The 23170-nt window shown below is 38.0% G+C and overlaps 1 protein-coding gene across 4 annotated transcripts in view; it reads right to left on the bottom strand.

Moving 5' to 3' along the window:
- Positions 1-6455: 6455 nt before the first annotated feature.
- Positions 6456-23170, bottom strand: part of ZNF148 (zinc finger protein 148) — a 39774-nt gene continuing 23059 nt past the window's right edge. For 3 of the 4 annotated variants that reach the window (XM_075430251.1, XM_075430254.1, XM_075430253.1), the window contains exons 3-7: positions 22527-22652; positions 19376-19499; positions 18633-18716; positions 12560-12678; positions 6456-12218 (exon numbers count right to left, since the gene is read on the bottom strand). In XM_075430251.1, the coding sequence (XP_075286366.1) occupies positions 10626-12218; positions 12560-12678; positions 18633-18716; positions 19376-19499; positions 22527-22652 (2046 nt within the window). In that variant the 3' untranslated portion in view covers positions 6456-10625. The remainder of the gene's footprint in view (positions 12219-12559; positions 12679-18632; positions 18717-19375; positions 19500-22526; positions 22653-23170) is intronic. The other variant, XM_075430255.1, reaches the window with a different exon arrangement.

Here is a 23170-nt window from a genome sequence, read left to right as displayed (position 1 = left end):
CTTGTGACAAGACAGACCGATTACGGCAGTGCTGCTCCTGAAGAGCTTTCAGAGTACAGAAATTATACACGCTGAACAGTCATTATTCATACGACAACACAGAAATATTTTTTAAGAAATAACACTGCTAAACCAATGGAATCCTCCTGGTTTCACTCAGGCCAGGCTAGTGCTTTGGATCTGACAGCAGTTACAAAAGCTCTGTTACTTTTGCCTCTCTGAAACGGCCCCAGTGATCACATCCGAGCATGAAAAAAATATTATACGTGAATAAAAGTGAAACTGAACATGTGTTCAGCGGCACAGCTTGCACTTCCACAGCCAGGCCAGCTCACCTCCCTCGGGCTGCGCAGCTGAGCAGGCATCACCTCCTTTAAACGAGGGCACCTGCGCCCCAGCTACTGCCAACGCACTGACCTACGCCAAAAGATACCGGCACAAAGCTTGCTCTGGAACTGGGCGCCCGCCGTTCCAGCCGAGGGGCTCGGAAGGCGCGGGCGCCGGCCAAGCGAAGCCAAGCCGCTGTGCTATCACCGGGCAGCAGCGTCCCACGAGCACGCGGACACGCCTTGGCTCTCCCGCACAGGGCAGGTACAGCTGCCCAGGGAGATGCGCTCCGGGTGGAAACACCGACAGTTACCTGTACGCCCAGCAAACATCCAGCAGCAAGTACAAATAACGGAGGGAGGAACCCGATCCCATGCTTCTCTGCACGATGTGCACGGCTGCTGACAGTCGCAAAAGTGATGCAGTTGGCGAGACTGCAGAAGGTACGCGGGCGCACACACGTCTTCAGATGGAACCTCACCAAACCATCGTATTTCGTTTCTGCCAGTGCCTCGTACGTGTCCGCATCCGACTGCCTTCGCAACTCACACGCTGGAGCAGATGCTGCAGCAGGGATGCTGGGAACCTGCAGAGCAGCCCCGGTGCGAAAGGGGAAGGACGCTGCAGAGGAGGCGACTCACCTGCACGGCCGGGGCAGGGCTGCTGGCTTCCGCAGGGACGGCACACGCGGGCTCCGCTCTAACCCCCTGCTCCGGCAGAAAGCTCTCTTCTTTAAACTCCGTGTCTTGGCAGCTAAAGCAGACAGAAAAGCAAACAATATTCTATAGGAAGCTATCTTCGGTCGCTTTGGCAAGTGCAATGCAGAAGATAACCAACAAACTGGACACTCTTCCAGACTACCTCCCTCAGCCAACCCACCTCCACATCTCTCTGCTTCCACAAACTGCTGCCTGTTCTGGAGCTGCAAAACAGTTTATCCTGTGCAGTGCAAGAAAAGTATTAATTTCAGAGACAGAGATTTTTTTCCAACCTTCTAAATAAACAAACAACCAATCATTCTAACAGAAAACTGTTTCCTTCTCCTAGCAAAAAAAAAAAAAAAAAAAAAAAAAAGCGCTAATTCAATTTTTCTCACTCAACACAAAACATAAGTTCTAGCAATTGTTTTTAACGTCAAGATATTGAAAAATGTCTTCTTTTCAGTATCGCTTCACTATTTGACATTTCTACCAGGAAAGTCGATAAGGAGAAACTGTCAGCTTTGACTACTTATTTCCACCACATAACCAAAACAAATAAAAATTGGTAAAATTAATGTAAGCAAACATAACAAGACGAAAGACAAGCAGGGTGGCCGAGTATGCAGACACTGCTTACTCGGCCACACTGCAAAGTGCACCCACATTTTAAAACTACTCAACACAAAACCGTTAAGAGCAGTTACTGTCCCGGCTGGACGTTAACGCACCACGTTAAGTTCTCGATGGGCTGTTTTAAAAAACACCACCAAAGCGCGCACAGCAGAGTAACGGTGACCCGAGGTGACCCCGCGGTGCTGCACTCACTCCATACTGCAGAAGTCCACGAAGGCACCACGGGACAGCCACGGCCACGGCGTCACCCAGCGAAGCGGGACGGAGCAAGGGCAGCCTGCCTCAGGCCGGGCTCAGCCAGTCCCCGCAGAAATCTCCGGGCCGATTTCCCCCGTCACCGCGTCGTGGCGGGGTGCCCGTGCCAGGCTGCTGTCCCCTGGCGCTAGAGCAGACCTGGGGAGTGCCCCTTCCCTGCCGCCACGCAAACTGGGAGGGGGTCCAGGCTCGGGGCAGGGGGGAAGCAGCCCCTCTGGGGCGGGTTCCCCGAGGCCGGCCATGGCCCTGGGGGTCCCCGGCCCACCGAGCGGGGTGCAGCCAGCACAGCAGGGAGCCGCCGGCACCCCACACCCACACGGCCCTAACCGCCGCGCGCGGCTGACGGCGGCTCGCTGCTTAGCGCTGAGCTGCACACGGTGGTTCTCTCTTTAAAAGGCACTGTGCGACTTTCAACATTTTCTTATACAAAACATGTTCCTACACAAAGTAAAAATCAAGAGAGCCACGCATTCCACAAGAATCAGCTCTTTATCAGCAGTGATCCTACCCAAAGGTCCAGGGAAAACGCCCTTAACACACGAATAAATAAAGGCAAGAGAACTAAATTATCGGTAATTAATGCTACCGGGCACATCTCTGGTTTTGCGAGTGCATAAATGCTACGATCTTCAATGGTTTTTACGCATTTGCTTCAGTGACAGAAAAATCTATGTTACACGTTAAATACTCTGTACACTACACACGCTGAAAAATGATGTAGCACCAACATGGCACACCGTTACCCAGCAGACTAAAAACCTGAGTAATAAAGTTCACTTTTCTTGCAGCTGAGATTAAAATAAAGTCATGATTCTTGTTTGCACAAAGAGTTGCTGGCACTGAATAAATTCCCTCTGGTGTAAACAAGAATCACAGAAGGAAAGCTGGTGCAATGCTAGATGTCTCCAGTAAAGGGATTCCAGCACAATCTTCTAAGAAGTCCAGGATTAAAATTAAGGTCAGATACTCTGTTTTCTCTAATCAAGAGAGGCAAGAAGGATATCCAAAGGGGAAGAAAACCCAAATAAGCTTTATATGTCTCAAATCAAATATTTAAATATTTCATTTAATTGTTGAAAGTAGCCACTTCAGTTCTTGCACAACGATACGTATCTTTACTTGCCTTAATCTGTCTCATTAAAATTCTGTTTGAAATTATCTAACATGAAAAATACTGCTAAGTCTATTCATAAAACAGTATTCTATATTTTTATTTTCCAAATAGCAAGTGACCACATTTAAAATGCATCATTTGCAAATATAAATTATCAAACTATTAGTTTAATTAAAAATAAAGCAAAAACATAAACTTCCCTTAGTATCACAATACATAGAAGGGTATTATAAACCCAAAGACTAAGTTAACCATTAAGAAAACAGTAATGTCAAAAATGATGAAATTCATTAAGTCACTGAATGAATAAATCAATCCTAAGAATACAATACCATTCACCATGATTATGTTAAAAAAAAAAAGCAATCTCTCATTGTATTATACAGATAAAACAATCCAATCCTTCATGCCACATTTTGTAAACCATGATATAAATTACACTCACAGTCAACTGAACAGGAAGAGTAACTCCTGAAATATTTTAAGTTGCTTTTAGGGCAGAAATAAAGGCAGAAATATAATCATTTAAAATATATCAAGTTTAATCAAAAAAATTCATTTGGTCAAGCCTGCTATCCAAATAGTTTTGTTTCCTGCAAAACTACTTCCGTCTTTTTTGAATTGTGAAATTTAAATGTTTCTTCTACATATTAAATGTAAGTCACATGTTGAACTATGTTAAATCCTTTTATATTTGTATCATTTTTGCCACGAGACCTAAACATCTTTCATGTACACACACACACACACACACACTTCTCTCTCTTGTTATCAGGAAATTCCTCTTTCCAAAGGAATAAAGAAAGACTCACATACTGATTTGTCAGAAACATAAGGAATATACAAATCCATACTTTTCAGAATCCTACAAAACCATCTCTCACCTACATCCGTACTTGTACTGATGGAATTCAGGTGATGGTCTTTTGTCGGACAATAAAGGGATGTAATAAATGTTGTAGGATAAAGAAATACTGTATAATCATTGAAATAAAGCTATTATCCTAAATTTATCTATATGGATTAGGGTCTTTTTTATTAATTGAAATACAAAGAAGGCATATGGACTTCAGGAAAATAACACTATATCAGAAAATGCACTGTAACAGTATTTCACTATATATATCATCAGGTTTTTCATAACACAATTTCTTCTGTACACTAGATTTTGTACTAATTTCTCTGTCTTCAGATTCATCATATTTCCAGATCCAATTCAGCACTACATAGTATGCCTTCAAAATAAAAGGAGGTCACTTGCTTTATTGAATACCAAGTTCCCTTCCAGACAGCATTAAAAGAAAGACAAGACTACACAGACAAAGTCCAGTATAATTCATTTCCGACAATGAAAATTTCAACCCCTTGTACTGTTGCAAAATTCCTCCTACTGAAATGCTTTACTACAATAATAATAATAATATTAATAATAAAAAGCATACATTACATATAAAAGATACCAGTGTACTAAAAGTGACAGAAGTGGACTAGCAAATCCTTCAAAGCACATATTATAGAAATGACTAGCATTTAAAAACATTTTTTTCTATAAAATGTAGGTCATATACATTTATAAATTGGAGGGGGGTTCTAAAGCAGTGATGACTGTTCAAATAGTTCTGCTGCTCTGTACAGTCTAATACCTGTTCAATTCAAACTACAAGTTTGACGCTTAGTTTATCAGAATAAACCCATCTCACCACCTCACAGCTCGCAATCTGAAAAATCGCAACTCAAACGAAGGCGTGACTTCTACGTTCACTGTTCATCTGCATATGAAATGAGAACTACTCCTTTCTAATGGAGGCCAAGTCTCATCAGTTCAGTATCAGGACTTAAAGACTCCCAATTTAAGTAGAGGAATTGTCAGGAATCAGCACAGAAGCAGAATAGTATCTCTCCTCCTTTAGAGACACAGCTATTCAACTTTTGCAGTCTTCCTCGTCTTGCAGAAGTGCAGCCAAGCCATTCCTTGCTTACTCAAAGTGTGTACGGATGAAGCCACAGATCTAAAGACTGTCCCCTCTGAGACTGAAATTGTGCTGTGTAAACAATGTTATATACTCCAGCAGGAGGACATTTGAATTTATTTATAAAAAAATGATTAAGGATACTTATTAACTCAAACAAGGCTATTAACTCCCAAAGGTATTTTTTGAGCTTATCCTTATGCTACTTGGAAAGTTAGCACTGCCATGTATTATTGCTTACAAACAGTACATCATCATACGCCTTCTAACAGAGCCGTACTGTGATCAGTTCGTATGTATTTACAGGCTTTTTTCTTTGTGTTTTAAACAAGCTATAAAAACATTACATACTTTACAGACAATACAAATACCCAAGTCAAACAAATGGAATGCATAACAATAAGAAACGTCATAAAGGAAGACTGACATAAGTCCTTGATTGTCAAGACACATTTATATTTATATATAAACTCTAGCTGTGCAGAATCAAAGATTCAATCGTAGTACATCCTTATCTGATAAATCGTATTTACAGCATGATATTGCATAAAAAAATAAAATAATGTTGTTTACACAATATTACCTTTCCATCCATTGGATTAAGGAAAGCAAGAAACAACTCTCAGAAATGTTTGCTTGCCTCAGTTTGTTTCCTACCAAAAGACGTAATTTTAAAAAGGAAACGTAAGGTTTTATATGCGGAGTAGAGCAAAAGCGACTATGAATTTATTTCCCTGACACAAAGCAATTTAAAACTGAACAGAAGTTTAAATTTTAACTTCAAGACATACCTTTTCATTAGCAGTAATTCTTAGTCCTTTGCAAAGTGAGCTTTAGCTAAATGCGTTACATGCCTAACGTAAACATGCATTACCCTAAGTTGAATGAACTTTCAAAGTTACAAGGCTTCATGTTAGTAAAACATTGAACACCAGGAAACTGTAACATTACTCAATTTGCTTCAGTACCAACCATGTAATTTGAAAGTTCACATGTGTACTGGTACTGACTACATAAGCATATTTCTGCCTGTTGAAATTTCCAAACGGATTCCCAGGAGTATTAGGATTTTCCCTGCAATTTGTAATGGTATTAAAACAAGCAAACCAAGAATAAAAAAAAAATCAAAGCTCTCAAACCCAAGAAAATTTAGTTAGCAAATATACATACATCAAGTAATTCAATGCTGCAAAATTCAGAGTGGATTCATCCAAAGATTCCGGTTCATTTCAAATAGTTACTACATATGATACAAACATTATAAAAACATTCTGAACAAGCATGGAATATAACTTATATGTCCAAGTGGAAAGTTTTCATAGGAGAACATTAATACTTTAGAATAAACTCCAAAAGTTACAGTAGAACCCAAATAATTCGCAGCAATGCCTTAGAAACCCTTTACAAATGACAATTTTGAAAATAGTGAAGAAGCAGGCAATAAAAGCAAGGATGTCACATCACAAAAATGGACTTTGTTCATTTATTATGACAACTGTAATTTAGTTTTCAATATTTCTTGTACCTCCCAGTATACTCATATAGATTCTGTAGTATACTTGGGTGAAGCAGTACAGTATTACTGGTATCAGACCTCGCTACAGTACTTTTAGACCATTGCAGAGAGGTGGGGAAGAGACCATCAGGGATGTATAAACCTATTGGATGCTCTGATTAGCAGTCAGCGAATTAGCAAGATTTTACTGTACTTCTCAATTAACAACAAAAAGCTCCCATCATCCAAAAAACTGACAAGTACAATATAAAAATAATACGAGTCTTATTTCACATGAATACTTTCTTGCCCTATTTTCTTCTTGAAACACAATTTTCCTAAAGACAACACTAGGAGACACAAGATCATAAACATCGTTCTTTTATCATCCAATTTAAATTGTTTCTGTTATTTGTAAACCAACATACAGTAATAAACATCGTTAATCCTTCTCTCCAGACCTTGTAATTTATTCATTCTCAAATCAAATGAAGAAAATGTAAATGCCTATTAGTATACCATTACAAGCCAATTCTTTCATTATCTGTTATATTAATGGTAAAACATATCAAAGGATTCATGCTAAAAGGGACACTGTCAAGTAATTTAGGACCAAAATACGACCTATTAATATGTGCGCGTATACATATACACATGTATTGTGTATACATATATACAGTTTTGTAAAAAATGTCATCAATTTCCTCTTTTTTAAAATCATCATTGCTCTCTCACTAGGAGATATCCCCCAAAAATTCCACCTTACACACACACACACACACACACACACACACACACACTCAGTGCTTGCATGACCTTTAAGTAACAATGTCTGTTGTCAGCTCTGCGGAATATAAATGCTCACCCCAGCCTTACGCTGACCAACTGAAATGAATAGAAAACCAAAGTCACTTTTTTCCCAGACACACACAGAAAACTAACAAAAATGAACACTGACCAGATCAAAATGAAGAGTATGCATCTGTAGCAGATTAAAAGCAGCAACACATGAGCAGTGGAGAATGTTATTAAATAAGTATCCCAGAAGTACGTACACACTTCTTCCAGAATAAAAGGGCACGTACTCAGGAAATCATAGCAGTATATTTGGTTAACTCCTCTAGTGCAGAAAGCTTCAAGCATCAGCGGACCAACTCCTCACACCACTGCTTTAACTGCACATGCGGAAGAACCCTGCGAGCTAGTGCCCGTGGCCTAGCTGGGGACTTCACCGCCTGTCCTCAGGCCCAGCGCAGAGCTGTAGCGGCTCAGCAGCAGGCCAGGGAACCAGCTGCGACCTAAAGGAGCAGCGGTTCCTCAGAGGATTCCCACTTTGCTCCAGGGAAGAGCAAGCTCCTTCATTGTAAAATAGCTCGCTCGCTCACACACCCAAGCAGCGATTCCCAAGTGTGAGTGAGAGCTACTCCCTCCTACTCCTCAATCACCTTCTCACAGCAGAGCATCAATGCAATAAACTTTTTACAATAAAGCTGAGTCAATCTCCTTAGGGAGAAGCAGGCTTTACTCCTCTCGCCTCCTTACGGGGACAGAGAAGTGCAGTAATAAACTAGCCTTCTCTTGTTTTTTGGATTTTGCTGCTTGTTGTGTTTAACAAATAGTGCTACTAACGGCCATCAACTTGCAACAACAGGACATCAGAGCAAAGATGCTGACACAGTATTGTTCAGGCAGCATAAGCTAGGATGTCATGGAAATGGAACACTGAAAATGCAACACGCGTTACAAGAGGCGACTTCCTGGGATACAGGGGCCATATGTATTCCATCTGCACAAACCCCAAAGGGTCCTCTACAGGGACCTCTAAAGGTCCCTTCCAACCCAAAGCCTTCTATGATTCTATGACGATTCTAAAACTGAATGAAAGTCAAAAAACCAAACTGACTATAAAGGAAGAAAACCAGAGACACGAATCAGTTTTAAAATATTTTTTCAAAGAAATCTGTGTACATGTATCATTAATAATCCATGAGGAATTTACTATTCTCCCTTGACGGTCATTCTTCTTAACTCAGGGCCCAACATTCAGACAAAATTACTGGTAAGTCATAGCATGCTGAAACACCTTCCTATGTTACGCACAGGGTCAACGAAACAAAACAGAACCCGTTCCCTTATACAAAAGTACTACAGAAGAAGTTTACGTAAATTGTATTTCTTGCCAACATAAGCAGCAACCTATGGGTAACAAATGCACTTTCTCCCTCAACTGTACCAAGTGAAGTTAGTGCTGCAATAGCAATACCATAAGGGAAGAGAGACAGAGTGGGATCAGTTACCTAGTAATGAAAATTAAGAATAGTATTGCTACTGCCGCTACTGCTTTGGGAAGAGGTGGGAACTGTTGAATGTCCTGCTCAAGTCCTGTCTTTTAAGACAGGATATATTTTAGCCCATTGAGATGCAGCCTTTTCTCCTACCTGATGGCTTCATCTGAGAGATACCAGCTAGCAATAGTGCGGTAAAAGGATGTATGTAATCCTACTAAAAAAACCCAAACATACATACCTATATATACACACAGGCGTGCGTGTGTGTGTGTGTGTGTGTGTATGTGTGTGTGGTTTTCCCTGGTTAGTCAGCCTACATTAGGCTTAAACTGCCTTAAACTACCAGACAGTGTCCCTTTAGGGAAGGTGCAATAGAATGAACATACAGTTCAAAAAGCTGTAACTTGTTAACTTAAACTACACAATAGTTATGCTACTCAAATCTTACCACCTTAAAAATGCACACAGAACTACTTATCGTACCATACTTCAAGACAAAGTACTGTTCAAAAAAACATATTCATGGTACAGGGATAAACTTTGTAGTTTATTTATACTGTGAAATGCAACGAAAACTTCTGATCACTTGCCTATGCTGGAAAAAGAAATCCTGTTCACTAGCATTATTCAGCGGTTTTGGTTGGTAAAATTGTAATGACTTTCACTAAGCAAACACTAAAAAGATAGGGAAGTTGAATGCCCACTTCTTCACCTTTCAGGGATACTTCAACAAATTTAATGATCTGAATTGCCAAAATTCTAGACAGAGAATTAAAACCATTTTTACAGAAGCTAAGAATACCCAATCTCAATGTGCACTGAAAAGAATAATCGGAGCTGTATGAGATGAAAATGATGCAACCGTATCAAACCTAAAAATCTAAAAATTGTTTTATTTTTTGAGAAGTCAAAAACTCAAGTTGACTAAGTGTGCCATATTAATCATTATGAGTATGTTGGGTAAGGTACAATTAAGCTTTTAAATCTTGGAATACACAGTTTGTGTAAGCATTATGCAATTGGGAATGTCATCTACAGAGTCTATTAACTAAAATTTCAAAATCTTGATATCTGTGTATGAAAAAGTCATTAAAAAGTTACATCTAGATTCAGCTGTACAAAGAAATACACATTACTTCAGGAATGAAGTAAAGGCTTTAGCAGTTAGGCGTTTTACTTAAAAGTGTTTAAAGTATTTTAAATTAATTAGACTTTTAAATAGTAGAGTTAGTCTATCAGAATTCATTTTTTCCTCCAAACACAACTCAAGGTAATGCAAAGCAGAAATAAAGGGCACATAGTCTAAAAATGTTTTTGAGAGATGGAAAAGATTTTTTTTCCTAGAAAATGCCATCTTTTAAAGCCATATTTGCTTGACCGTGAAACTTACTGTTTATTCTGTGTGTTTAGTACATGTGGATTCCCTGCTGAAGAGCAATGACTATGCTGACAAGCTTAGAAATGACAATATGAATAGTATCAGACAACAAACTGTCCTCCCAAAGCATACAAGGAAACCAGTCAGGAAACAATCATGGGGGAAAGTCTTACCTGGGGATTTTGTTTATTTTAAATTTCATAGAAGGTAAAATATTTTCTAGATTCAAACAAGGGAATAAACTGCCTTTGATACGGGCACCAACATCAGGCAGTTGAATGACTGGCGACTAACCCAAAAAAAACCCCCCAAAAAACAAAAAAGCAGTTATTGGTCTTGCTAGTATCAGCTTACTTTTGTTTTAACATAGCGCTCTTACAAGCTGTACAGAACTCCATCTTATACAGAGCAACCCCCTTTTGACAAATGTGTTCTAAAGTGCCAGTATTATTTACAAAGATTTCTTAGCCAAAAGTCTGGCCCGCTGTGGCGTCAGGTGAAGAAGTCATCCCAGCTCTGCTATCATTTACATTCACCAAGGGAAATTCTGGGAAATCAGCACTTGTCCCTGGTCCCCGAAGGTTCACCTGTCCATTGGCAGTGCTAAACTGAGATGATATTCCAGCTCTTGCCCCATGGTACTGAGCTCTAAAGGGCTGCTCAAAGGAGCTAATTTGATATGCTTGATGAACAGGCTGTGCCTCCGCTTTCTTCTGAGAAGTTACTTGATCCAAGAAGTCCTGTGTAGAGGAAGAAGAAGAATGATTTGCCTCATCACCTGAAAAGGGAAAAGGGTGCTGTGAATCACCAACCATTAGTCCAAAATGAGACTTGTCTGGAGTTGTTCTTAATGGAGAGTTCATTCCTGATCGAAAGCTATTGACGGGTATAGACGTGTAGACCTTCTCAATGGAAGGAAATGCTGGCTGGGTTGTAAGAGTCTGGTTATCAGTCACAAAATTAAGGCTCGGGTTGTTCAAATAGGCATCATTTTGGCTAGTTCTGTCCAAAGCTTGTTGTAAAAACTTTGAATATTCTTGTAACATACTAGCTTTATCTGATGAGGAAGCTTGAGAGCTTGTTCCAACTGACTCGGATTGGGTGACCTCAGATACTTCAGAAGAATTGATCGATATACTGGAGGTCACCTCAGTGTCAGCCACGCTGAAAGATATCTCATGTTGTCCATTAGCCTTGTGTGAATAATGATCTAACAGAGTTTGCAGTACCTCATCCGGAATGACGTTTTTGTCATGGTTACCTTTAATTTCAACATTCAGTGTCTGTGTGTCCAGTATTGAGGCTGTAGCAGTTTCATCAATGACGCTGGCCACAGCTGCCTGTGTTACTGAAGGTTGAGATGCTATGGTACTTACATTCAAGGCATATTCTCTACTGTTATTACTAGCTGCTTGTAGATACCTCTTTTTCTTTAAAAACTGCATTGCATCATCATAATTCGTGCTGCTGTGTACAGGTTTACTGGGCCCTTCCTGTAATGTGTCAACTTGATCAATGTCAGCATTACCTTCAGAGTCCAGTAAACTTTGCTTATCCACAAGATCAAAGGCATACTTCGAAACCTTGTTGTCTTCATACGTGGATAAAGGTGAAATGGTTTGACTTTGCTCAAGTGGCTGTTTCAGACTCCTTTTGCTGTTAACTTTTTTGAGAACGAGCTTAGGCGGGTGTATTTCTCCAGAATTTGCGTCTTCTAAGTGCGTCCCACTGACCGAAGAATGTGGCATCTCAACAGCATATTCTGCTACCATATATTCATCTTTTACTTTAGTACTAGAAGAGTATAAAGGCAAATAGTCATTTTTATCCTTCTTCTGTTCCAATTTATCGGTACTTTCCTTATCCCCAGATTTTGTTTTCTCTGTTTTCTGCCTCTTCTTCTTTGGCAAGGAGCTGTCTTTCATAGGCGTAGAGAAACTGGAATCTTCCTCTGATGGCAAAAAGCCAATTTTGGTGGCACTTCTGTTCGGTCTCTTCTCGCGGCTCTCATGGCACATACGTTTATGTTTCAGCACACGATCAGTCCTGGAGAAATACTGAAAGAGATTTTTATTATTACGATTATAGAAAAATAAATTTATTAGCAGAAAGAAAAGAAACCTTTCATTCCAATGAATTGACTTGACAGCTCATCCACTTTACCAGCTTCTAATGGACTGTCACACAACAGTACATAATCAACAAAATCAAGCGCAGACAGTTGCGAGACTGCTCCACCTGTGCACGAAGACCGCTCACCTGACCAGAAAAAACATTCTTTATACATGTATTCGTATGCACGTGACTACAACACCTGGATAAAGTCCTATCTGTACTATGTGGGAATTCACTGTTGTTTTGTTTTTTACTTGCAGAAGATTTCGCTAAGTCATCTTACCTGCAAACAATATTCACACTGGTAAGGCTTCTCTCCACTGTGAGTTCTTTTGTGTCTTTGCATGTGATACTTCTGAATAAACCTCATTCCACATTCATCACAATGAAATGGCTTCTCACCTGATAAAAAACATGTAGCAATATTAGTCTAAAAAAATAAATCAATGTTCTTCCATACAATTACCAGGTCAAATACTACATTCTCTATTAGAAGTAATTAAGAAGAGGACTTAATCTGTTGCTATTGAAAAATAACATAGGGCTTGCTCACATCACTATGTCCCCAGGACTCCGTAGCTGATGCTTCAAAATTATTTTTAAGTTTTTATACTGAAAACCTTAAAACTGGATTCTCTCCCTCTCTTTCTAATGTAGGTGGAGATATCTGTCTTAAACCTAACAACAAAGAACTACAAAGACAGCCTTCCTAAACTGATGCTACGTGATTTTTCTTAGGGCAGAAGATTGTATAAAATTACCTCAATTCTCTCACCAACTCATTCAACTCAAACCCATCCCGTCTAGAAGAGAATTATGCATTTCCAAGTTTTTAACTCAAAGTTTTTGTAGGGTACTCTGTATTTTCCTTTTTTTTTTTCTCTCCTTATCTGTATCTAGAATTGAAATAACTGCTCTGAAAAAAATCCTAAAATTTTGGTTGGAACCCAAGTGTATTTTATTTTCATTTTTTTATTTTATTTTCATTTTTAAAAACAATTAATTAATTTAAAAATACTGTAAAATTAAGCTGAAAACAAGAAAACTCTGTAGCTGAACTGATGTTGGCAAACTCACAGGTTTTTCTGTTTGGCTGTTTTGTTTGTTTGATTTGTTTTTTACTTTCATGAAATATTTGTTCAGGCAATATTCATCACCCTGAATTCATCTTCAGTTCTCCCCTTATTATTCCTCACAAAGAAGCCCTGCAATGATCCTTTCAGAACATGTAGTAGCTCTGTATTTCTCTTAACTTTTGCCTTACATCTTCCCTCTAATATTTTTATTTCCTAGGTTTCTCTGACAAAACCTAAAAAATCCAAGTGCACTGAAAATTTAGGTTTGCTTTTGGCAAGAGTTCACTATCATTTAACAGAACTCACCCTGAACAACAACAATCTTTCCCCTTAATACTTACTATGAAATCTTTTGAATTGACATAGAAATCGGGGATTGTCTTGTCAGCATCTGTCAACATCCTCTTTGTCTTGGGTACTGTACTGCACCGATTTTGGCAATATAAAACATCTATCTTCTGTTTCCAGAAGTATGCAGCCTATTTGTATTATTCTGAAGTAGTTTTATTCTTTAAAATTATTTTATTAACTAATTTTATTAAATTACTACTATTAATTAAAATGTCAATAATTTTATTTTGTTATTTAAAATGTTGTTAGAGTGCATATTTTCCATTTAGAACAGAGACATTTAGCCACATCCTTCTATAAATGGAAATACCTTAAAATAAGATGCCAGCATTCACTGAAACTAGACTGGAAAATAGCTATGTCACCCACACACTTGCTCCTAGTCAGATCATTAACACCCAGAGTTTCAACCTTCTTAATTCCAAGCAATTTCCAAATCTCTCTTTCTAAGCCTACACCCTATTTCCAATTATTAATTCTTGCCTCTCCATGTGGCTTCTCAGCCAACCTCTTTCTTGGATGAAATTATTCCGATTTATTCTCTCCTAAACCAAATTATGTCCTCTCATAAGATCTCTCAGCTTCCATCAGTTCTTTTTCTACAAGCTCACAGCCTCAGCATTCTAGCACTACTTTCACATTTAGTCAGAGACTAACTAACTTTTCCCTTTTCTGGCTTATCAATACTCACCATAAAACTTTTCTTTTTTCAGCATCCTTTATAAATTGTAACACCTATCATATAATCCCCTCTAGCACTGTCTATAAGCAAATCCTCCTCTCTGGTCCATTTCTTAACTTTCAAACTCCAGTTTCATTCTTCATGTTCTCTTTAATCGCTTGGTACCCTTACTACTATGGTGTTTTACTTGCACCAAGCCTGTTGAGACTTTCTGAATCAAATTCCAACCCCTGCCTTCACTTCTAAAGAAGATGAGGCAAGAGTTTTAGTCTCGTTGTTCTAGTTTAATACACAGGAACCCTTTCATTCCTAAAGACGATGACTTAATCCCTGTTACTTACTGTTTTCTTTCTCTTTCCTTCACTATTCTGCTTTGTGTTTCTTTTAAGTTGCCCCCTTTGAACAACTCTTCTTACGTTGTCTGGAAGTTTGCTTTCACATCTTAAACACTTTTTGAGCAAGGAGCAGCTGTTTGAGATGAAAACTATCCTGAGCCTTACACAAGCCAAATCAAGCCAAGGAAGCAAGAGTGCTCAGTCCTGTTCTGGCTTCGAAGAGCCCTCGAAGGAGCTATCCCAGGAAGGCTCCACTGCAGAACACTTCATCGATGCACTTACCTGCAGCCTTCTACCCATTCCTGTAAATGAATGGTCACAGAGTTCCTTAACACTGTCCACTCGAGCTGGCTATTTACTGGCAGCAGACTCTCTCAGCTATCTGTTTCCTTTTCAAGGCTTAAACAGGGCCAAAAAGGGCTTCCGAGGTTTTTCGTTGTAGAGTACCACCACCACCAGCTAGCGTGGAGACTTTGAGAGTGCATACGAAAGCACTGCTGGCCATGCCTCAACAGGGAGAGAAGTCTGGGGATGCTGCCCTTGAACTACTCAGTACAACACAGAAAATAGTATTTTTTTTCAGCAGAATTCCAGAACCTTCTGGAAGTAAGATTAAGAAACACTTTGTGAAACTGATACCATACTTAATTCTTGCTTTAATCTTCATACGGAAGATAATATTAGAAAAAGATTAAAAATTAACATGAAGACATGCTTCCTATAATAATTTCTTCCTCGCAGAAGCCTGAAACTGAAAGCCTAAAGCCTGAAATTTTGTTGCAGTTTTCAAACAGGAGTTATCGCAAATGGAGATCATTAATAATAACTTTTTGCTAATGTAGGGAGAATCCAGGACATGCTTTGCTGAAATGTCTTGGTGAGTGGGAAAGAATCAGATGTAGAAAAAAAGTCAAAATTTAAAAACACAATACAGCAATCATAAGCATTATTTATGAAAACAGCCTATGTTTTGTGTCTACGTTGGAAATCTATTAAAACTGAGCAACAGAAGTTTTTATAAAGTGTAGTACAAATACTATGTGTATGAAGGCTGTAACAATTATAAACCTCCAGGCATTTTAAAATCTAAACAGACAAAATACAAATTATAAAATACCCAATCAGGCAATAAAAAGCAGCATGGCTGAATAATAAGGCACTTGAATTGTTAGCCCCAATGTTGCTTTATTTTTTAAAAATATAATCTCATTTTTTCTGTTAAAAATGGAAAGTAGGGTGGGTTACAGAATTAGGACACAGGAATGCATGAGTGGGTAAGGTGTATAGAAACATGTCTAAGAAAAACAAAGCAGACATTTGAAAAAAAAAAATTCAGCATCTTTGTGAGCCTACAAAACTCAAAATATGAAAATATTTGTGAACCAATGACTCTTCCCTCTCTTACACGCAAAGCGGCAATTTTCTGTATCATCAGTGATAAGTTTAGCAGCAGGGTTCTAGCACTGCTGCCCTCCTCTACAAACAATTATTTCTAGGAAGTGAATTTTGTATTAATGCAATGTCTGCTTTTAGATGCAACTATTTAATTATTTACACAGAATAAGGCTGCTCAGTGACTGCTTCCTAACTCGCTCATAACATTTCATTTGAAGGAGCGGTTCAGAGAACTCAATTCAAATCACAGTGCAAACAGCTAGAGCACCTGGAAATTCGGGGCTTGTAACAGGCATAAAATGGGGCTCCTAAGTGTTACCACTGTCTTCAATCAGGTTGAAAGAAACCGGAAAATTTGATAAATGTCTTTAAAGGAGTTAAGAAATATCCTGTTCTTCATCATTTTTTTTGAACACTGTACAAAAGCTGGTGCTAAAAGTGGTCATTTAGAGATACAAAAATGCAAAATGAAAAAATACAGTAGTGAATTTATAAGGACTATTTCCTAAAAGAGCATGAATAATACAAAAAGAGCTTTCCTTTACTTCCATCAAAGTGAAAAACAGACCCACTGCTCACCTTCTGGAGAGAGAAGGAAGCTGAAAATTCAGCTTTTCTGGATGGGTTTAATTATGCCGTCCTGAACAACAGTGTGACGCTACACAGACAGCTAAGGCCCAGCAGTGAATATTGTCATACAGAAGGGAAAGCAAGGACAGGTATGTAGAATGCCAGTTAGCTACACCAGAACCAGGCCAAGTCAAAAATTCAGAAGTGGTGAAATACTTGCTAACTAAATGGGACTTCAAAAATGCTTCTTCTGCTCCTGGAAGCTGGGTCTTACATGTTTTTCCCTAACCACCTACTAGTTGTCACTTAGGAAAACATCCATAATTTAACAATTTCAACACAATCACCATCTTCAATTTTCTGAGAAACAACCAAACTATACCTCAGGAAGCTGAGGAAAGGAGGAGAACATAGTTTTCTTAAAATGTCAGATAACAGCACGGTTAATTTGTTAAATGGCAGCTTTTTTCCTGCTAAACAAAGACTAGTATACACAAGAGCTAGCAAAAAAACCTGCAACCCCACCACCACCACACCCTCCCTCCAAAGCTTACAATCAACACAGAATTCTCATTAGAGCTAGAAGCTGAATTTTAAAAGATAATTAAATCCATTTATAAAATATTTGCAGTCAAGTGTTAATTAACTATCTTGCCCAGACTCTCATTTTCAAAGCCACGTACAGGGAATAATCCTCATTTAAAAAAAAAAAATATCTATCTTTGGAAAAATGTGAAGACTGCGCTTAAATTTTTGCCTTTGGGGGGGAGCGGGGGGCAGAGTGAGCAGATAGACGGAAGAGAGTGAATGAGAATTCTTTTCAAGAATAATATCTACACAAAATGAAGGCAGCATGGTTCACCAATTCAGAGCCAGAGGAAAGCCTAGGAGCAGAACAAAGACACTGGACAGAAGAATGGAGGACTCTTCTGTGGCTGACTGGCTGAAGGAAAACTACTTAGTCCGGACTCATGGCAACCCAGGACAGAAAAATCCCATAAACAACAGGGCATTTGTGCATGTAACTCCCTGTACACTGCTCTGAAAATTCATTTTGCAGAGTTTTTTCTTCCTCTCAACTCTTCCACATGCACACACTGCACTGCGTGTTAGTAGCTTGCATATCCATTTAAATGCTACAGCCAAGAAACACTGTGCACATTCACCAGCTCTGCTTTTCTAAAAAAGAGGCTGAGAAATTGGCATCTAGTCCAAAGGGACCATATTACAAAATATTTAAAGAGGGATTGAAAGGCCATGCACCAAAATGCCAAAAACCCAATGAAGCCAAACCTGTTAAAGAATGTGGTTTTCTGTGGTGCAAGAAGATAAAAAAACAAACATGCATAAATTTTAACCTCTTTGGCTTAAAACTTTGGTCCTTATTTGACCTATATTGTATATTTTTAAAGTAAAGCTCTTATTTTTAGAACAGTTCTGAATTAAACCTTTTTGAAAAAAAAAGTGAAAAGTAAAGCTCAACCTAGTACCTTTGGGGTTAGGCATTTTGGCCATTTTAGTCCTGGCACTTTTCCATTAAATTCCAAAATAAATAAATAAAACAATAGTAATTAAATAAATAACTGTCCTGAAATGCATTTTGGAAGTCCCCGTTGTCTGAATTCACTTGATACAACACAAGACAGAACTGCTTAGCAAACTTGACTTCTACGAATGCACAAACTTCAGGATTCGCTACTCTGGGTTTACTTATAAATGCTGATTTCAAATTTGCTTCCTAGACTTTATACTCACTTTACAGCCAAAGAAAAGTGGAGAGAGTTGAAAGCACAAAACTAATTTATTCTTTAAAGTTTTATAACATCTGTTAAGTTAAAACAAACTGCAACAGGGTTTTAGGCTGCATACTTCTTATCAGAAACCTTGCCTGAGTGGGGAAACAGTTTTTATGCACGCCAGTAAAGATACTCAAGGCACCATACTCACCAGTATGAATCTTCTCATGCCTCTGTAGCAGGTACTTCTGTATGAAACGCATGTCGCACTGACTGCACTGAAATGGTTTTTCACCTTGAACAATATAATTCCACATCCATAAGTTAATAACTACACACTGTTGTCTCCGATAACTACTTTTGAGGAATATTAAAATTTCTATTAAAAAACCAGCATCTGAGCGAATTCCAAACTCTAATACCAAAAAACATTAGCCTTGCTAAGTATATGAACTGCAGAATTCTTTCCATGATCCTAAGAGTCACATTAAGACTAGCACAGAAGAGTGATCTGAAATGGCTGTAATTTCCTCACGAACAAGATCAATCACGATGCTGGCATAAGACTGCATTCAGGATACTGGCAAGCTATTATAATAGTAAGTACCTTTTTCACTTCTCCGAACCAGAGAGATACCTCATCAGGCAAATAAGCAGCCGGAGCACATTTTACAAAGGGGTCAATTTTGGCACTTAGGCTACAAGTCAACCCATTACTTTCTGATAAAGAAAGAAAAGAAACCTTGTAAACAGTTAGGTCTTCAGTTTATTAAACATATGCTGATTTTTTTTTTCTGGTATTCTTTTGACACTTTGGTGCATGGAATCTCTAAGCTTAGATGCCAAGTTAGCTACGCTCTTAAAACTGAAATTCGCATAGAGCTGAAAACATTTTTAACATAAGTAAACAACTCTTTATAGCGCAGAAAAGACAAATTTGAAGTCAAGCAGTACCTGTATGAATGAAGACATGTCTCTGTAAATGGTAGTTGGTTCTAAAGGCAGCATTGCAATGCTCACAAACATGAGATTTGTGGGTTTTCAGACCAAGTGATCCATCGTCATTTATTGTAAGGATCTATTTTAAAAAGAGTAAAATTTGTTCTCACACTACCCTCTAAAGATGTCTTATTAACTACAAAAAAAAAAACATTAATTTTTTCGATGCAGCAAATGTAAATATTTCAGGTACAACAATGCTAATTTCTACAAAGCTATGTGTTAGGCTTTTAATATACATTTCCAGTTGCAGTCCAATCCAACTTGTGTCTCATTGTGTATTAAGAGATATTTCAACAGGCCAGAGACAAAAGCAGCTCATGGAAAATCAGCTTAGGGCTTCCCTATTCACAGCTCAGTCACTTTATATGCTACTGTTTACTTTGTCCGTCTGTTGGAAAGGATGCAAAGTAACCAAACCACCTCTGGGCACCAAACCACAGATGATCACATTTTAAAGCAAAAGTGAAAAGTTATATTCTTTTTTCAAATCACGACTGTAAATGTTTGCTAAAAGGCATTAAAACTTATCCAGGATAGTCATACAAATTATCTACATCTACATAATACCAACTGTCGCAGAGGCAAAAGTATATTTTAAAAACCAAAACCCCAAAGCCAAGCAACCAAGAAAATCGTATTATTCTTCTCCCCTTTCAAGTTTTTTACTCAATAAAATATTGCTCACTCAATATACATATTAGAGCATCTCCTTGACAAATTCAACTTGCCACACTCAACTGCTTTGCTGCCAAAGCCGCTATTTTCATATGAAGCTGAAAAAACTTCAATGAAAAAATGGCACCATATCTACCTTATTCAATAAAGCTCATCACAGGTTTTCTCTAATTTGTCAAAAAGAAAAAAAAAAAAAAAAACAAACACCAAACTCTCTGGCAAGACAAATAAGAAAACCAGTAAACAAATTACATTTCCAAAAGTCTTACTTAACTGGAAGCAGAACTATAAAGCAGAGCTTAAGTAACCTCAAGTAAAGCAGTTTAGTCCCTTGTTATTAACAAAAAAAAAAGTCTGCTGGGGAAACACATCTGCAATTTGATTAGCTATGATCTTTTAGGTTTTATGATAATGACAGTGATGAGAAAGAGAGTCAATAACTGAAATAGTATCTCTGCAATAGTAGCAAATACTGTAGGACCTACTTAAACAATTTTTAATTCTGCTGCCTCAAATCTCAGCAAGAGTGAAAGTCTCAAGCTAACAAATTCTTGTGCATTCACTCTGAAGGACAAGCACATTCATACGTTTGCAAGATTGGTATGTTACAGCTCCAGTAAGTCACAGATACAGACAATTATAAAAACTCTGTTCTGTAACAACATACAGCTGATGAAACACTGACTGGTCATTTAAAATAAATTTAAATACATGTTATGGATGTTTTTCATATAGTATATTCAAATTCTGAAATACTTGTGAAGAAAACACACTTATCCTAAAGCTGGGCTCTTCTACTGCATCCATTCATTGTACTAACTCTTAAATGAAGAAAGTTAACTTTGTCAGTGCAGTTTTCCTAATGAAAGCAACAAAAAAGCTTGTGCTTGTGTTTGTGTGTGTGTGTGTGTGTGCGCGCACGCATATGTGTTTGTGTGCATGGAAGAGGGAAAAGTAGACAGGATTCATAAAAGCTACTGACTTTTTATCTATATGATGACTATGTTAACATAAAATAAAATTTTAAATGTTAACATGTTCAATGTTAATTGACTTCCATTTGCAAAAGTCCCAGCTGCCATTTGGATGGAGAATCAATCCCATTACTCTGGGAATACTAACTTAAACTGCAGTAGGCTCTCACCCATGTCAGTCCTTCAGCTTCTTTCTGCCTTTCTACCCTGAGAAGCTTGAAAAAAGGGGGAGAGAGACTGAAAAAGAATCTGATTAACTATTTTCCTGATCATTTTTCAATCTTTTGTCATCTCAAAAGACTAACACTGACAGATTGAAAGATAAAAAGGAAGCATGCAAGTACGTGTCTGTAGCAAGAGGGACACATGCCTCTCCTACCTTGCCGTGTTTCCTTCACATGGAAGTGATCTGTGGAGCTACTCAACCTAGGACTCCTTTTTCTATCAAAGGGAGAAGTATCTTGATGTATAGGATTTGGAACTTGCTTCCACACCCAATCTGACATAACTTCTCAACTTTCCAAGAATACTACAGGTCCAACCTAATTTGACAGAGCTTTGAGGGGGACTGAGGGGTCCCACTCCCAGGCCAACAAAAAGGAGGTTTTGGAGTTTTTCTTGGTGTTAGGGTGACTCTTCCTTCAATGCATACACAGTCTGGGTTGGTTTCAGAGTAGGCTCATTTAATGCTGCTGTGTGATCATATATAACTGATTTTTGCCAATCAGAGCAGCCTGCATAGGTTCTGTTTAAATTCTGAAGATTGATACTCATTTGGGGAATCACTGCTACCTCATGAGGTGACATGATTCTGGTTTTATCTGAAGTGTGTCTCAACAGAAGAAAAATGTTTTCAGACATATAGAGATACATACTCTTCAGTAATGGATTTACAAAACAAGTTTTGGAGTAACAAACCAGCAGCTATGGTAAGAATCTTTTGATATAAATAAAGACATATATGAAGATGATTATGACCACAGGAATATTCCCTACCGGTAAATTATTTTATATATATTAGTAAACTTTTTAGAATTTTCAAAACTACCATTTTAGATTTCTTTTTAAAAACTTTCACTACTATGCATGAAGCATATAAAATTATCAGGCTCACAGAAAAGCACAACTGTTATTAGATAGACACAGAGTAATGATTTATAAATTGTCTACAAAGCTACTGACTCACAATTTAAAAAAAAAAAATATTTGGAGAGAGAACTGCCTGGAGAGACAGATGTTAAAATATGTCAAGGGTTCATGTTGCTAAAAAGAGTTCAAAGAAAAACACTGTTATATCAGGTTTTGTTTGGGTCTCTGGTGAACTTCAGAACTGCATCTTTACTGAGCAAACAAACAATTTCCAGCCTAACTACTTCCAATGCTAATGAAATTAGTCATAGTCAACCAAATCTTCAGGTTCTTTTAATCCTGGTTTTGCCAAATCAATGTCTTACTTTTGCTGGTGAACGCTGTTTTCTTTTCTTCTTTTTCTGCAAATCTACTGGCTCTCGTATTTGTTTTTTGTCTCGTTTCTGTTGTTCAGATGCATCAGTAAAGGTAATTTCTTGCTTTACACTGATCTGTTAAGATACCAAGTGCCAGTTTCAGGTAAGGTTCTCACTACAGAAAAGCAATTTTTCAATTTTAGAAGATGACAAACTGCTGAAACAGAAAACCTTTTCCTAAGGGAATTATCTTGTGGCTTCATTCTTTCAGAAATTTAAGTGAAAAGAATACTAAGAATCTTAAATAAAAAGGGCATAGTTAATTTCTACAGTGACATTTTGATGTGTCCTTTCATTCATCTCCCAAAGACTTTTTTCCTTCTGACCTGCAGTGATTTTGAGATCAGTTCTTATACTAAAATCACTTTCATCTGTAAAACCATTCAGTTTTTCATACCTATTTTACTTTAGTCCGTGTGTTGTCAATGCAAGATTTAACAGAATAGTTTATTATATATTTAAGACAGAAGTATTTTTTAAGAAAACAAGAATAGTTCTAATGAAGTTTTTTCCAAAAAATAATCTAATGTAAACTTTAATAAAGAGCATGAAACTCTTACATTTTTCTAAGGCCTGAGTCACCTGATCTTCCT

Source organism: Opisthocomus hoazin, chromosome 9 (assembly GCF_030867145.1).
Source record: "Opisthocomus hoazin isolate bOpiHoa1 chromosome 9, bOpiHoa1.hap1, whole genome shotgun sequence".
NCBI lineage: Eukaryota > Metazoa > Chordata > Aves > Opisthocomiformes > Opisthocomidae > Opisthocomus > Opisthocomus hoazin.
Note: the sequence above shows the minus strand (reverse complement) of the source record. Positions and strands in the feature narration are given on the sequence as shown.